This window comes from Vipera berus (genome assembly GCF_964194415.1).
Source record: "Vipera berus genome assembly, chromosome: 1".
NCBI lineage: Eukaryota > Metazoa > Chordata > Lepidosauria > Squamata > Viperidae > Vipera > Vipera berus.
The window spans coordinates 299904314-299921478 of NC_138202.1; the positions used below are offsets into that span (position 1 = coordinate 299904314).

General features: G+C 40.9%; 1 protein-coding gene across 1 annotated transcript; it reads right to left on the reverse strand.

Moving 5' to 3' along the window:
* Window positions 1-3630: 3630 nt before the first annotated feature.
* Window positions 3631-16646, reverse strand: KCNK16 (potassium two pore domain channel subfamily K member 16; the record flags this gene model as incomplete). Its single annotated transcript, XM_081315242.1, has 5 exons — window positions 3631-3854; window positions 6619-6784; window positions 11915-12081; window positions 12565-12679; window positions 16434-16646. 5 exons carry the CDS (start codon window positions 16644-16646, stop codon window positions 3631-3633), a joined length of 885 nt encoding a protein of 294 aa, XP_081171368.1.
* Between the last annotated feature and the right edge of the window lie 519 nt (window positions 16647-17165).

Sequence of the window (17165 nt, forward strand, 5' to 3'; positions counted from 1 at the left end):
AGGCTAGTCCTCTGGTCCTCGACCAGGAGAATATCCAAGTGCCCTTGGAAGTTCTTGAACCGCACCGAAAGGGTGGCCTCCCCCTTGATTTTTACGGGGGCATGTTGGAAATCGGTTAAGGTTATGCTGGAAGGCCTCAATTTGGCCTACCACTTGCTCCGACCACACACAAGTTTAAAAGTCTCATGTGAAATTACTGAGACTGCAGAGCCGGAGTCAAGCTCCATTTTGCAGAGAATGCCTTGCAAATGGATGTCCAGTTTAATTTTGGGGGTGAGCACTGGGGGACCCCTGTGTTGCAGATGGCTCTCTGGCTTTTGAAATAGTCTGTGGTAGTGCACTGATGGGCCCCAGTACCTTTCAGCGACGCGTCCTCTGGATGGGGCTTGTGTAGGCCGTCTCGGGAATGGTTATGGCAGACCGCTGCGATGTGGCCTGTCTTCCCGCAGGCCCGACACATGGCCATCCGGAACTTGCAGGTCGCCCTCGCGTGGTTCCCGCCGCAACCGGCACACTTGGGGGAGGTTGCGCCGCAGCCGGCACACTTGGGGAAGGTTGCTGGCTTCCGCTGGGCCCCCTGGTTGCCGTGACGTTGCTGTGGTTGCTCTGGCCTCCAGTGAACCAAGTCAATTTTGGCCTCCCCGTCTGCTTCGCCTCTCCCGCCATACACAGCGTTCGCCAGGTGAATGGATCCTTCTGGGCTGCTGGGTCGGGGGGGTTGGACCATGTGTACTGCGCCGCCAGCCGCCTCATTGGCCAAGACCTTGTCCTGAGTGTCTTAGAGGGTCAAGTTGGGCCTCGCAAACAGTCGCTGTTGTAGGCGCTTGTCGTGTAGGCCGCACACAAGCCGGTCGCGCAGCCTCTCGTCCAGGTTGCTGAACTTGCACAGGCGTGCGGCCTCTCGTAAGGCTGCAATGAATTCTGACACTGACTCTCCCGGCCGTTGAAACCGCATTTCAAACTGGCCCTGCCAGGCCAGCTTAGACATTCGTGGCCAGAAGTGAGCATTCAGCTTCTCGGCTAGGTCTCGGTACACAACAGTCTCTATCGGTGTTGGTGCGAACAGACTGACTGCCAAATCGTAGGTTGCGGGGCCACTCATGCAGAGGAGGGTCGCTGCTTTCTGGCTGTCTTCTGTGAACTGGTTGGCCCAGAGGAACCCCTCAACCTGCCCCAGGTACAAGGCCCATCGTTCGGGGTGGCGGATGTCAAATTCGCAGATTTGGCCGATCTGTGCCATTCTGCTGCGTCCAGTTCAGGAGTCCTGCTTCGGAGGTGACCGCTAGCGTGATGACTAGCCGGTCGTTGATTGGGGGGGGGGGAGAGATGCCTCTTTCCTCCAGCAAGCGATGCTGTCCCCGAGTGAATTCAGCTCTTAGGTGAAGCAGGATCCCACCTTCGTCGCCACTATTGTGTAGTGGGTTCTGGAACGTAGGAAAGACACCAGGCCGATGAGTACAGTATAGCGGCTCTTTATTGGTGGTAGAAACTGTACTGGGAAAATAGGGGTTACCTGTACCTTTATATACCTGGCCAGGTACACTCTCAGCCAATCAGTTTAAACCTTAGTTTCCCGCCAAAACTAACCGGCCACAGCAGTTTCGGTACAGTGCTACCTGGTGGTATCGGCTATGCCGCGGCTTACTGTATCTCTTAAACCCCCATACATAACACTTTCTCTTTTATTTTCTCTCTAACTTTCTTTCAGCCTAGGAAAGAGGCAACAGCAAATCACTTCTGAAAAAAGCCTTGTCACAAAATTGCAGGGACGTGCCTGGGCAGTCTCCAAGAATTGGACATGATAAAAAAAAATATTTTAAGGAAACAGCCTTTGAAAAGTGTGTTACAACTTTAATCTCTCCTTTTGTGACTATTTTTGTTGTGACTTTTAAGAAAAGTCCTGTAAACTGAATAATTGCCATGCCTACCTTACTTAAAAGTTGTTAAGTTGCTGTTCCTTGTCTTGATTAGGTATCCAAGAATTGAGCTTAATTCTTGGTCATCACATAGACCAGGGGTCTTCAAATTTAGCCCTTTTATGACTTGTGGACTTCAACTCCCAGAATTTCTCAGCCAGGCACGCTGGCTGAGGAATTCTGGGAGCTGAAGTCCACAAGTCAAAAAAGGGCCAAGTTTGAAGATCCCTGGCATAGAGAAATGCCTCAACCTGCCTAGTAATAATTAGTAGGTCTTCCAAGGAGTATTCTGTAATTTCTTGGATCCTGCTTGTCAGCACTTGTTGAAGCTCCTTGCTTGGAAAGAGATGAAAAAATGTTCTACCTTACCATATCCCTCTCCTATATCTCTTGGCATATTTGTTTTCATTCTTTTCATTCTTCATGAAGAGTCAGTGGATTGTACTTGCAGAAATTCTGTCAATTTGACTCAATCCATCTAGGAAATCTATCAAGGCGATCTCATTCTTCAGGCTTTCTTCTTTCTTTCCTACTCAGCAATGTACACTTGCAGCCATGGCATCATCCTATGAAGCTTAATGATGCAGTTCAAAAATGCAAGTACAACTCTGCAAAGTATCAGGATGGTTCTTCTCTCTTTTTACATGGGAGGGAACTCTACTATTAATCTCCGTTTCTGGTTGGCGATACTGGATGGAGCTCTGTCACACAACTTGTTCTGGACTGCCTAAACTAGAAAGTTCCTTTTGATATAGTAGAGAATTTTTTTCTACCTCCAGTTGCTAGTACAGATAGCATCAGTACATGGAACAGAGAGGGGCACCTACTTGTTTTAAGCAGCAAAATGCCTGGGCCCCAGACCTGGATCAAGTATAAATAGTATAGTTCTAGTTTTCCTCCAATTATTTCAGGTACTAGTATAAAAATTTGAACGTTTAAATTGAAAATTTCCAGTTATGTGCATTGCATTATATTCCTCATCCAGAGTAAGCACCAAGCCTTTTTTTGAAATTGGTATTCTGAACTTTGAGAATTTTAATATCTGCCTTGGGACATATCCAAGGAGAAAATACTGAGAATATTCAAAGTTCCTTGGAAAAGACTAACCAGAGTCTGCTAACCTTAGAGTGAGGGTACTGAGAAAAATAAGTTCAGGGTTTGTTTTTCCTTTGGCTTTTTATGGCCTAATAAGAGAAGAAGGATAGAAGAAGAAAAACTCTTATCACTGAAATCCATTAGTTTGCAGCTATGCCTTGTTTGAAATTTCCTTCACAGAGTAAAATATGTGCATTTTTCTGCCAGAAAACCTGTTTAACAGATTTCACTACTTGCTTAAGGGAAATTGGGAAGTGGAGAAAAATGACAGGGTTCTCTTGGAAGAAAAAAAAACCCTTGATCACTTCCAGTAAAATTTTAAAAAGTTATTTTGGAACCCAGTGCCCACAAGCCATCTGATAAGCCTGTTCTAATAATTAGTTCAATGGGAGATGATTGGCTGAATGGAAAGTGTAGTAATTGTGCTCTCAGTGAATTTTCCCTTCCTTTTCATTCAGCTGCTTTTTGCACACAAAGCTTTTACTACTGCTTGGGGGGAAAAAATCCCTCTATCTTTTATGAAATTGGTCAGTCATTGTGGGTGGAAAGCAGTGTATCATATCCACAGGCTTTGAATGCACACATAAGTTCTTGTAAGCTGCCTATCCATGAGAGACACTCAGCTGGGAATATGGATCCTGGGTTGATCAGGATTATCTTCTCTTTTGGAAACAGTCACTTCTGTTGTCCCTGGATCTGGCTTTTGCTTATTAAATTGTAGGAGTTTCTCCATTACATCTGCTCCCAAGTTGAATATCAGAGCAAGCCAGGCTAAACCAAAGACAATCCAAATTGCTGCCAAGCTTCGGTACACTGAAATATAGTGCTTGCTAGGATCAGTGCCTATGAAAACAAAAAGGAGAGGGAAACTTAATTTATACTAGCTGAATACCTGAAAAGAATTCTAATGAGCTGAATACAGTGCACATATATACAAGTATATTTCAGAAATGGAATTGCTTTAGAACATACAGGGAAGTGAATGCAGCTCCTCTCCAGAGCAGTACCGTATTTTTTCAGACTTCTGCATGAACCTCCAAAAAGGGCAGTTCCTTAAATGATTCATATCAAAGAGTGCTGTTTTAATGAGTCATTGCATTAAAGCAGCTGAGTTATTTCATCTTTGCATGGAAGCATGAAAAATACATTGCTGCTTTAAAGATGTATAAAAGGTAAAGGTAAAGGTTCCTCCAACTCTAGGGGCCGGTGCTCATCTCCGTTTCAAAGCCGAAGAGCCAGCGCTTGTCCGAGGATGTCTCCGTGGTCATGTGGCCGGCATGACTAGATGCCAAAGGCTCACGGAACACTGTTACCTTCCCACCGCAGTGGTCCCTATTTTTCTACTTGCATTTTTTTTACGTGCTTTCAAACTGCAAGGTTGGCAGAAGCTGGGACGAGTAACAGGCACTCACTCTGTTATGCGGCACTCGGGATTCGACCTGCCAAACTGCCGACCTTCTGATCAACAAGCTCAGTGTCGTAACCCACTGAGCCACCGTGTCCCTTGAAGATGTATAGGTTCCAGTTATTCAAAATTCCTCTTACCGCTATTTTACTTTTGCACATATAGACAGAACAAATTTAGTGGATTGCCTGTGTAGTTCCCTCTCTTGTTTTAAGGGAGCTGTTTTTCCCCCCAAAAATGCAAGATGCTTCCTATGTGCATCTTGATTTGCAACCTCTATCAATTTTATCAGGCTATCACTTAACCTCTTAAACATTGCAACTGGCCACATGCTTCAATTCACATGGAACTTTTCTTCTACATAGCACTTTATTGTCCTAGGTCTTATTCTAATGACCTCAGCATCAGAAGCTGCCTCCCTTCAGTCCACCCCATCCAGCCTAGCACTGCGTCATCCAACTGGCAGAAATGTTTCAGTATCTTGGGCAGAAATAAAATGTATTCAGTGCATTTGCTTCCAACTTTTTTTCTGAGATACTACTACTACATGAGGGTTTCCCTGGATCTCATTCTTTTAACACCCCTGTGAGATTAGTTGGAATGACCTGGTGAGCTGCAAATTTTTAGCAAGAATCTGGAGTTCTCCAGTCCAAAACTATAGCATGCTACTCTGCACTCCCCTGCCCTCTGCTTCTGTCAATGAAGGTCATAAAATGTCTTCTGCACAAGCGCTGCCATTGAATTCTCTCTCTCCCACAAGAGCCGAAGGAAGAAGAGACTAGTATGGGGTTGCATAGCATCTCAGTCTCATCCTTGAAATGATTGTTGGAGAAGAACATTTGTCTATAGAATAGTTTCGCATCATGCAAACCAGAAATGCAGGAAGTTATGACTCAGGGGAAAAAGAGGAAATGCAAAATATATTTATAAGAACCCCTTATTTGTGTCTATAACATGTAATTTGTGACTGTTTTTATGTCAGTGAAAATTGCAATGTCAAATTTCAGGTGAAAATGAATGTAAAATTGATGTTGCCCAATGAGTTGCAGCTTGATTTACTGCAGGAAATCCATCTGGCATAGAAAATAGATTCCTTTTCCTCCAAAATAAATATAATTCTGAACAGTTTTGCCTGCATTTATAGAGAAGAAGCAAAGAAACCACAAATGTCTGTCAGTAGCACTTTCATTTTTTTCCCCAGCTGCAGTCAGTAACTCAGTCTGGTCCTTTTAAAAACACATTGTCCACATTAAAGCACTTCTGTGTATGTGGCATGTTTGGAGCACAGTGTTTAGCACAACTCTCTCACTATGTAGATTTGTATAACCTATTAATAATAATAAATTATTTTCAATTCTAGCCTGTCAGTGAAGTATTTGTAGAAAATATGGCAGCCACTATGGGGAACTTCCCATTTAAAGAAAAGTTAAGTTTTTAAAGGTAAAGGTTCCCCCGCACATGCGTGCTAGTCGTTTCCAACTCTACGGGCGGGTGCTCATCTCCGTTTCAAAGAGCCAGTGCTTGTCCAAGAACGTCTCCGTGGTCATGTGGCCGGCATGACTAGATGCCAAAGGCACACGGAATGCTGTTACCTTCCCACCGTAGTGGTCCCTATTTTTCTACTTGCATTTTTACGTGCTTTTGAACTGCTAGGTTGGCAGAAGCTGGGACGAGTAACACTCTGCTACGTGGCACTCGGGATTCGACCCGCCAAACTGCCAATCTTCTGATTGACAAGCTCAGCGTCCTAACCCACTGAGCCACCGCATCCCTTTTTAAGTTTTTTTAAAAAGCTAAAATCTCATGAAAACTTGGTTTCTTTGCATGAGAACTCACAAGATATCAGAGTTATGTTTGCCAAAATAAACTCTGTTACTTTTGAATTTTGGGCAGTTTTAAAATGTGTTTTATTTTTTTTTACATGCAGAGATATGTGCCATGTGCACCTGAGTTTGCTGATTTCTCTTTTAATCTGTCTCTCTTAAAGTAAGAACCTGTATTCTTGACTCCTAATGGAGTGATTGAATGAGTGAACAAAAAAGTACATGGTAAATATAATTTACATGCCATGGCCATGTTGTTATAAGTGTCAAATGTTTCTCTAGAATTCTTTCTAATCAGTGCTGATGTGATGGCCTGTGGGGGTGTGTGCTCTCTTACTTACAGCACTAACAACTTATTAACTATTATTATTATTATTACCTACTACATAATCTCCAAATCCAATGGTGCTGAGGGTGATAAAGGTGAAGTAGAAGCCTTCTCCGTAACTCCAGCCTTCAACATAACTGAAGATCATTGGTGGAAAAACCAGGAAGAGTAAAGTCCCAGCCATCAGAAATAATACCATGGTTAATGTCTGAACCACCTGAGAAACATAAGGATGAAATGGTTGTTCAATAGTCCTATACTTCCATTCTAAAGTGTGGTTGCAAACATGAAGGGTATTTCCAGTAGTCCCCAAATGGTGGGTAGCTGAGTTCCAGGAGTGAAATCCACTGAGATATGCTCACACTTGGCCTGTATAATTATTTTAAAATATTGGCATGCCTACTATCACTTCAGAATGCAGTACTTTTTTCTATTTGGTTATCAAAGAATAGAAATAAGTGTAATAGAATATTACATTCATCTGCACGAAAGCCCCGAATCACAATGGAGATTTGCTTGGCTATCCTTGACATGATGCTTAGTCATGTCAAAGAGAACCCACAATTGGATATATTCAGTTACATTTCTGACATTGGTGATATATTTGTTTGAGGAAGAATAGACTTAGAAGTATTTTAAAGGTGTGGGAGCCAACCTCTGAAGGATTCTATATAAATTAGTGGAACTTGCAAACCTTTAAATTTACAGACCAAAAGTGAGGGAAAATAGTTTTCAAGGAGGGAATCAATAGATGTCAACTCTCTTTTCATACTGTAAATGATAGAGATTTCTCTATATATTGAAGGGCTACAAGGACATTTGGTGTAGAAAAGTTAACCCAAACCTTAATATGTATGAGTTCATGGTCCCATTTCTGTTCATTTCTTTTCTACAGAAGGTGGAGGCCCTACATCTTTGTCCACACGATGATAGCTATTTTCTGCATAGATGCCTAATGCAGTAGCTGTATAGGCAGCCCAAGTCATAGCCTCTTTGCATCACACAGTAAAACAAATGAGATAAAGTCAAAACATGAAATTGATACCAACATGCACTATCTCTGGTTCAAAGATGCAGGGTTGAAGAAATATGTCCGTAAGATATTAAGGTTAAAGCAAAAATTAGGAATCAAGGGATCAAGGCCCTGTTCACCGCCCTGAGTCCTTCGGGAGAAGGGCGGTATAGAAATCAAATTATTAAATTAAATTAAATTAAACAGTGGAACAACTTGGAAAGATTCTTGACAGTAGAGAAGGTTGAGAAGGTTTCGTCTCATCGGAAAGCATTGAATGGCTAGAACACAGGTCTGCAACCCGCGGCTCCGGAGCCGCATGTGGCTCTTTCAGCCGTCTCCTGCGGCTCCCAGTCCTCTGCCATGTGCAGTCCCCCCCAAAAAAAGTGGGACTAAAAAAGTTCAACCAATCAATTCAAATATGCAGGGTAGGTGCATATCTCGCCTTGGCTCCACTCTTCAGTCAAACCCTGTTCTGCGCATGTGCGCCTGTACACGCATGCGCACACATTTTTTGCGGCTCCCAATTTTTCCTTTTGTGAGGGAACCGGTTCCGAGTGGCTCTTTCACTGTTTCAGGTTGCTGACCCCTGGGCTAGAAGAATACCAAGAATAGCATGCCAGTCCAATACCAGTCACTCTGTATGGTGTTCTCACGACAATGTGGATGAAATTTCTGATTTGTATGTTGTTTAGCTATGCGACTCGAAACAAAACTGAGCTTGAATATGGCTTCTTTCCATATATTTCCATAAAAGAGGAAAATAATTCTCAATCCCACTCTCCAAAAAAGGTACAGTAACTGAAAGCTGTTCTTCAGTACAAATGCTAAATATGCAGGTTTTCCCTGCTTTTCCCTCTGAACTCACTTTCTGAAAGGTAACAACAACAACAACAACATGCAGGATTTCTATCTACCAAGATTTTGGATGGCTAGGGATTTTGTTCTCCTAAATCAGGGGTGTCAAACTCAATTTCATTGAGGGCCGCATCAGCATTGCGGTTGCCCTCAAGGGGTCAGGTGGGTGCGGCCTGGGTGGGTGTGGCCTACTGGGTGGGCGTGGCTAGAGTGCGTATGGCCTACTGGGTGGGCGTGGCCAGCTCTACATCGTTCGCATCAAGGGTGCCTATGGGGGCCTGGGCAGGAGTGGGACATATCTGAGGGTCTCTGGCAGAAGGAGGGTCTTTGGGCCAGGGCCAAGGCAGTGGGGGCCGTTCCCTCACTGTTCCCAGGATGGCTTCGCGGGCCACATGAAACCACTTCGCGGGCCGGATCTGGCCCCCGGGCCTTGTGTTTGACATGTCTGTCCTAAATCAAAATAGAAGAAAATCCAGTTTTTAGGAAATACGGGAAACTGCCCTTCCCTCTAAATTATGTCCTAAAATCTAAAAGCATTTTATAGAAGCAAATATCATGAATCATCTTCATTTTAAAAATGATGTAATATGAAATTTTGTCTGGCTGAAATGTACAGAAAGCATAATAGACATTGCTATATATGACTATTCTCCCAGGCAAGTACATCCCCAAGTCAAAGGCAGAGGGCCAAAGAGTTGTATAACAATTTTGTCTTCATCTACTTAGGAATTCAGCCAAGCGTTGTACCATCATTAGCAGGATATTCATTATGCCTCTCCCATGTTCCCTGATTTCTAGTGCAAAGATGTATAACTTATGAAAAACCCTATCTGGGTTAGGCTACTTTTCTGATCTGGCATTTCTTTCTCCTAAGTATTAAAAAAAATCATAATCTTGTAATGTTTACATCTTGCAACATAAAGAATTTTGGTATGCATCTTGCCCCAATTCATGTACTATAACTCATCATGTAAATTGCCTGGCAAGCCCTTTTAAAACACATGAAATCATCCTCTTATTCATGTAAAAGTAATTATCAATATTTGGAAACAATTTTCAACAGAGAACCATTTTTCAAAGGCTGCCACAGGGAGATAAGGGGTGTGTGTGTGTGTTCCTTTTTTGATGGGAGTGGAATGTCCAGGTTTGCTGCTGATAAATTCATGGTGGGATTCTTTCACAGCTCTATATGTGAGGGGAGAAAGACAAAGGTTACCCTCAAGCTTATAGGCTCCCTTGTTACATTTTATCTCGTTGCTATGAAACAGAAATTGTTTGATTATCTGAGCACATTTATTATAGATAGTCCTCAACTTACAATCACAGTTGGGACTGAAACCTCCATTGCTAAGCAATGCAGTCGTTAAGTGAATTGCACGTGATTTTACAACCTTTTTCACCATGATCAATAAGTGAATCACATAAGTGAATCTGGGTTTCTCCTGGAGTTTGCTTGTGGCAAGCCCCCTGGGAAGATTGCACATGGCGACCACAGGACTCTGCAGCTATCATAAATACATGTTGATTGCCAAGTTTTGATTTTTTGATCACGTGACTTCAAGGACGTTGCAAGGGTTGTATGTGTGAGGATTAATGATAAGTGACTTTTCAGCACTCTCGTAACTTTGAATGGTTGTTAAACAAATGGTTGTAAGTCAAAGACTACCAGTACTCTATTGCAATCGTTTTGTCACAAAAACAAGAATTCAGAGGCATGTTACATACTTGGAACCATGAAATGATATGGAAATGAATATCAAGGCTAAAGAAGGACAGAATGAGTGGCCCTCAGTATTCTTGGCGATGTGCTTATCAGCTGCTTGCTTCATTATCCTATTTGCAAATGGCCTCCAACTGATTACGCCAAGGCACTGGATTGATTAAAGCTGTTTATCCTCCTCCATAGTCCACTAACTTAAAAAAAATATAATGCTGCTTTTCCATATTTGTAACTATATGGCTTTAGTCTGTTAAAGCTCATGGAAGTATCCATGTATTTAATTAGCCAAATTGCCATGGACTCTTACCCAGGCTGCTAGCTTAAGAGGTAGGATAACCTGATTATCTCTGATACCCCATTGAGATTTGAAAGTATTAGGAAGTAACACAGAGTTTTACAACCTGGAGTCCTCCAACGTTTAAGATATGGTAGTTGTGCAATTTATGAGAAGTTGGAACAACTGAAGTAATGAAAAATTTGGCTGCTTCTAAGAACCTGAAAACCCACAAATAAATTTCTATGCAAATCTTGTTTTTAAGCCTACTCTCAGGCTTCAGAGAACTATAAAATCATATCCATGTCAGTCAAAAGAAGTAAGATGTCTGTTGATCTCCAGAGTCATAGATGAAGTGATAGATGAATCAATGCACAGTTCTTTCTTAACATCATGGCTGACAAGGAGAGTATTGAAACACATTGTTATCATATTTTTGAACTGCTATCTTTACATTCCCCCTGCCAATTTTTTTGTGTTCCAGTTACTTCAGTTATGTGGAAGGATATCCTCTGTTCATTTCACATACCGTATATAATATCTGAAAGTCATTATATTAGACACCTTCAAAATTATGCATATAAACATCTATCAGGTACCCCGGACTAAGTATTATGCACCACCGCAAAGTATAGGGAAAACCAGAATGAAGATGTTCAAAATAATTTGAGATAATGATATTCTTCTTTGTATTAAACTCTGGCCTTCTGGCCATCTAGGTTTTCTGTTACTTCCTGATCTTGCTTGTATCCTCAGTTGCTGCAACTTAGCCCTTTGTAATGGCTCCACTTCTACAATTGATACAGATAATCCTCAAATTAAGATCATACTGGAGCCCAGAATTTATGTTATAAGTCATGATGGCTATAAGTTGAGATACCCCGGTGACTGGACCCAATTTTATGCCTGTTTTTGTGGCAGTCCTTAAGAGAGCACCACTATTGTTAAGTGAATACAGGGCTGTTAAGTGAACGTGACAGTTGTTAACTGAATCCATGTATTCCTATGGGCATTTTTTTTGCTGGAAATCGGCTTTAAAGATCTGGAAACTGGCAAAAAATATCAATTATGGCCGCATGACTGTGGATTACTGCAGTTGGCCGTATTGGTGAGCAGGTTGCCAAGCTCCTAAAATACAGTCATGTGACTATATATGTGTGCTCAGATGTTGGAACTCGAGAATTAAGTTGTAAGTATCTCTTCGGGACTCCATCATAACTTTGAACACTTGCTAAGCAACCGGTTATTAAGTGAGGACTATGTGTACTTTTCTTAGTTTTAGTTTATATCAATTTAGATTGTATCTTCTGGAGCGTTTATCAAGAATGTATAGCTTGATATAACCTGTCACTATTCAGAAGTTCAAATCAACAAAGTCTTCTGATGTCCTGGATTGGCATGTGTCCAAGATACTCCCATGTGTCCTATGAATACATGAAAATCACCTCTGTAATGTGTTATGGTAATAAATGAGCAATTGTACCTGAGCTCGCCCTGACTTGTGGACCCATCTGTCCAGGTCAATCAGGTGTGTGCTGAGTCCTTTCCCCAACCGATTGAGAAATGCCAAATTAAGAGGGACCCCAAACAAAGCATAAAATACACAGAATACCTGTCCAGCTACTGTACTGGGGGCCAAGTTCCCATAACCTACAGAAAGAAAAAAAATATCTTTAACGAGGCTCAATTTATATGAAAAAAATAATATTTTATTAAGAGAATTCTGCTTATTCTTCTTTCATATCTCATCCTATTGTGATCATTTTGATCCAGCCAAAATTAAAAACTTGCAGTCTTTATTGCTTCTGTGATTGAAATTACAGGGACTTTAAAATCGAATTTTGGCTAGTTCATGCACTTTCTGGTGTCCTGAGTGCCCAAAAGCAGATTTTACAAATACACAACTGATACTGTATATTGTGTCGACAAGACAAGCATAGAAAAAAATCACATAAAAATGAATGTAGTTGAATATAATGGCTTTTAAAATATACATCTCAAAGTCTGAAACTTTTCTGATGCAGATTTGCAAACTGCTTTGTATCATCAGTCACACATGATTCAGCTTTTAACTAAAGTATTGTGGAAATCTAAAGAAGATAGATTTCAAGGGAGAAAAATAACTCACATTACCTATAGTAGTGACCACGGTCCCAGCAAAGAAGAAACTATTGCTAAAGTCCCAGTTACTAGGATTGGTTGAGTTTCCTTCAGGGTTGACTCCTTTTTCCCAGGCTTCCATAATGACCTGTCATGGAAACAATTATAAAAGGAAGAAAGAGATTGTTTAAAACTGGGAGATTATAGCAATTAAATAGTAAAATTTATTCAGTTTCCAATATTCACTATTTATAGTTTCTTTTGTAGTAATGATGAGACAGCCCATGTTACTCTGCCAATGAAATAGGACTGCTTATAGGAGATAAGCAGACTGAACTGGAAGGTGGAGGTTAAATGTGTCATCAGTTTGGAATCGTTATACAGCCACAAGAGATCCAAGTCTAACTCCTCCTCAGTTCGGTTAACCTCTATTTAGTGCCAATTTAGCTTTGACTGTTAATTGACCAGATTCTGTAAATATAGTAATAATAAACTCTTCAGTGCTTTGAACTGAAGTAATGTGTGCCTGACACTACTAGATGCATTAAGAGTTGTACACAACTCACTATACTCTTTCAGTGAGAACAATTATAATTGTGTTTAGAGTTTGTGGAGAACTCATACTTCTCAAATGTATACATTTGATCTTCTTTATGATGCTTGTGATGAAACCCTCCAATATTATCTTATGATTGAGCCCTAGATGTTTCTTTGTTGAATCTCGTTATAAATTAGAGAGGTGCCTGCACATAAACACCCATGCAACAGTTGTAAGCAGAGAATGGGCCACATTGAGTAAGGGTAAAGTACAATAATACTAAGCTGAAAATAATAAGGATTCAAATTGGGATGCTGATACTTGGCACATGCATTATATTTATGAAGATTTATGTTGTAACTGAACTATTGGTGCCCTCTAGTGTTTTTGTACAGTATCAACCAGCATTGATCGCAGAAAATAATGCTCCCAAATTACCTTTCTTTTTTTTACCTTTTTTCAACAGCAGCAGCAAATATGTGGAATTTTCTTAATTTCTGTTTATATTGTGGAGAACAGAATGTTCAGTTTTTCAGAGGAAAAGCTACTTAGTTTATCTTTGATGATAAATGCTATTAAAAACATTTTGTTGGGGAAAATAATAATTATCACTTCAATCAAATGCTAAACTATTGGTTTAAAGCAAGAGCCAAAGAAAACAAAATATGAAACCTTCATATACATTAAAAGGTCAAGCCATTTTCCCTCAAACTACCATTCTTTAAAATCAGTGCAAAATATATCTTTTTAAAAATTGCACATAGGAGTTAATTATGTCATACGATACTTATTGTTTCTTCTGCAAATATTCCCTATATTCCCCCATTTTTAGATTAATACTCTGCAACATTGAGTAAAGAAATGGGAAATTGTGGGATGCATATTCAGGAAGTTGGAACTGACATTTCTATGTTTATTTTTTCTGTTAATTAAGCAGAATTTATTTTTATTTTCTGTCATTTTATCTTAACTCATTTTTTTGAGCGGAGATGTTCAGAAGTAGTAAAACTCTTCAATTTAGAGTTTGTAAAACAAAGGTGATGACAATTCCCTCAGGGATTTAACTCAAAGTAGCTGCAGAGGAAATAAAAATAAAAATCTGTAAGCTCTTTAGTAACTAAGCTGGAAGGCAAAACTAGAAAAGCTCTATGCCCTTGTTATGACTTGTACAATGGCAGAGATGGGAGGTGCATTAGGATTAGAGGTGTACCTGTTAACCCTCCTGAACACCTACAGCCTGTGTGAACAAAGGGATTTGTGCAGCTCTCGGATGTTACAATCAGTTGGGAAGAATTGCAATGGGGAAAGGGAAGATAGCAGAAACAAGTTCAATTTTTCCCCCCAACTAAATGGAAGGAAAAAGCTGTCACGGAAGAATTAAACTTCCTATCAGAGGAGGATGGACCGTGGTTCATTCGCATGGTGAACATCAAAGAAAGAAATCTGAGGCAGTGAGAAAAGCTTCCTTTGAATTACTGCTTCATGAATTGTTAACAGAACACGTAATGTTCACGTCTAGATCCAGTTCATACATCTTCGTAAGCTATAATGGGTCTGCTTTGGCTCTGTCAATATGCATTGTGGTTTGTAAACCAGGGTTTATGTCTTATAGTTATGCATAAATAAGGCCACCATAAGTTGCTCTATACAGTTGTGGCTTACTATGATGTGTGAATCCAGCCATAGATTTGTATTTATGTATTTGTGATATATGATTTGTATTCATACATGCCTATGGGTAATTTCCAAAAATTGAGACGTAGAGCCAGTGACATTTAGCAGTGACACCCTTTCCTTGTAGCATATATGTTGCTAATATAATAAGGTCCAGTCAGTGTTGTTTAGGCATTTACAAGCTGTGACAGATGCATCTGTTTGTTGCTGTGAGATTTTGTGTTTGTGGGTTGTAGGTTTTGCTTGTTTTTGCAGTAATAGGAGGGCATCATCTTTTCAAGAAAAAATGGAGTTAATATTTCTTCCGGATAGACAATCACAATCTAGTTAGCATACTGTACACAAAAATGCCTCCCCTCCCACCCCTCAATATAGCCTGCTAAAATGAAGGAGTATGCTGAGCTCTCAAAAATCCTCCACAGTATTGTGGGGGAAATCACATGGGGGGAGGGGCTATGGGAAGAAGGCAACAGGAGTAGCTTCCCATTTTTTTTCCAAGTCGAAGGGGAAGGAAAAGCTCCCTGCAAACTCCTGTTCCATAGGGAAATACTTCACTTGACAGAACTGAAGATCTAAAATAGAATAAATTTTTGGAGTGTAATGACCTAATCTGTGATATAATATTTATTTATTTATTAATTTATTTATTTAGTTACATTTATATACCGCCCTATTCCCTGAGGACTCAGGGCGGTTTACAGGAAATTAAAAAATCCACCATACAAAAGTTAAAAAAAACCAAATTAAAAAATATTAAATTGACCCTGTATACTTAAAACCCCAATTAAAAATTTCTCCTCAGCCTGGGCCCGAGAGCTCAAAGAGCCAGGTCTTCAGGCCCCGGCGGAATGATCGGAGGTCGGGGGCAGTCCTCAGCTCCACCGGCAGCTGGTTCCAGAGGGCAGGCGCTCCCACTGAGAAGGCCCTATCCCTGGGTGTCATATGCAACCCACTCAGCCTAATGACCAAATATTCATAAATGGTGCAGTAGCTTGGCAGAGCGCAAGGCTGTTTGTCAATCCCATAGAAATCCCAACAAAACTGCATGTATTGCTTGGCCCTAGTACAGGTGTAGGCAACCTTGGCTCTTTTATGACTCGTGGACTTCAACTCCCAGAATTCTGGGAGTTGAGGTCCACGAGTCATAAAAGAGCCAAAGTTGCCTACCCCTGCCCTAGTAGGAAGGAAAAAAAGGAAAGTGAATTGCAATTGGAATGATGGGAAATTATAATATACAGCCAGGAAAAAGTCCATACACATAAGCACTTATTCATTAATCATAGGAGGAGGTCTTATTATAATAAAAGGGCTCTTTCTATTTCTGTTGCATTTTCATTGGATAAAAGGAAGATGCTTATGAAGATTGAATTATTTCTCAACAGAGGTCAGGTGCTCTGGCTAGACTACACGGAGAGAGAGAGAGAACTAAATAACTAATATTGACAATTAGGAATGCATATTAAATAGAGGCTTTCCCAGTCTGAGTATTTGCTGCTATGTGGCTTTCTCCAACTTCCTGACCATTTGGAGTTAGATTTGATAATCTTTAGAAGACAAACTCTCTTTAAAAGGATGGGCCAAGTCAAGGCCAGCATTCTCTATGCATTAGCCATCCAGACTGGCCAGAGATGCAGCTCCATGTTAATACTGGCTGTGTGGATAGACACTGAAAGTGGAAGGTGGTCCTTACCTGCACAAACTGCTCCAGAGCTTGCCGATCCAGGCATGTATAGTTTTGCAGGAACATAAGCTTCTTCATTTGGAACTGGTCTCGACTCTGGGCTTCTGCCTGCTTCTCTAGAAGCTGGAACACCGTAGCTCCCAGGAGGAGGTAAAAGAGATACCCGAGCACCAGTGTCAGAGTCCAGCTAAGCTGCCAGTTGCACACGGTGAGGTAGGGCATGGCTGTTGGTGGGCAGGCAGATCTGACCTAGTGGAGCCAAGCGTTATTCCATGGGTTAATGTTCTTGCTCCAAGAGGCATAGAAGAATTGCACAGCTGTCTTTTCAGCACATACGGCTAAGATCCTGTTTAAACAGCTTGTGAGCATCAGGTCTAGACAACATGAGACTAAAGCAAACAGATTTAGCTCCCACTTCTTCAGTTGGGAGTAAAATCACACTGGTTTGTTACTGCATTTCTGGTAACAGTGATGCATTTTCATTAACAATAAGTAAAATACAGACAAACTCAGTATTTCTTACATTTGAGGATTGGCCAATTGGGCTAAAAGTCCTATAAATGGACTTAACTAGCACTATTGGAAGTTGATGTACTGCTAGAGACGAATAATAGGATAAGCGAAAGTAGCAATCTCCAGCTTGATGCCTTCCAGTTGTGTTGAACATTAACTTCTATAATTCCTAGTTTGAATGCTGCATGATGAAGATTTTCTTTTGTTGATTTGTTTTCCATTTCCACA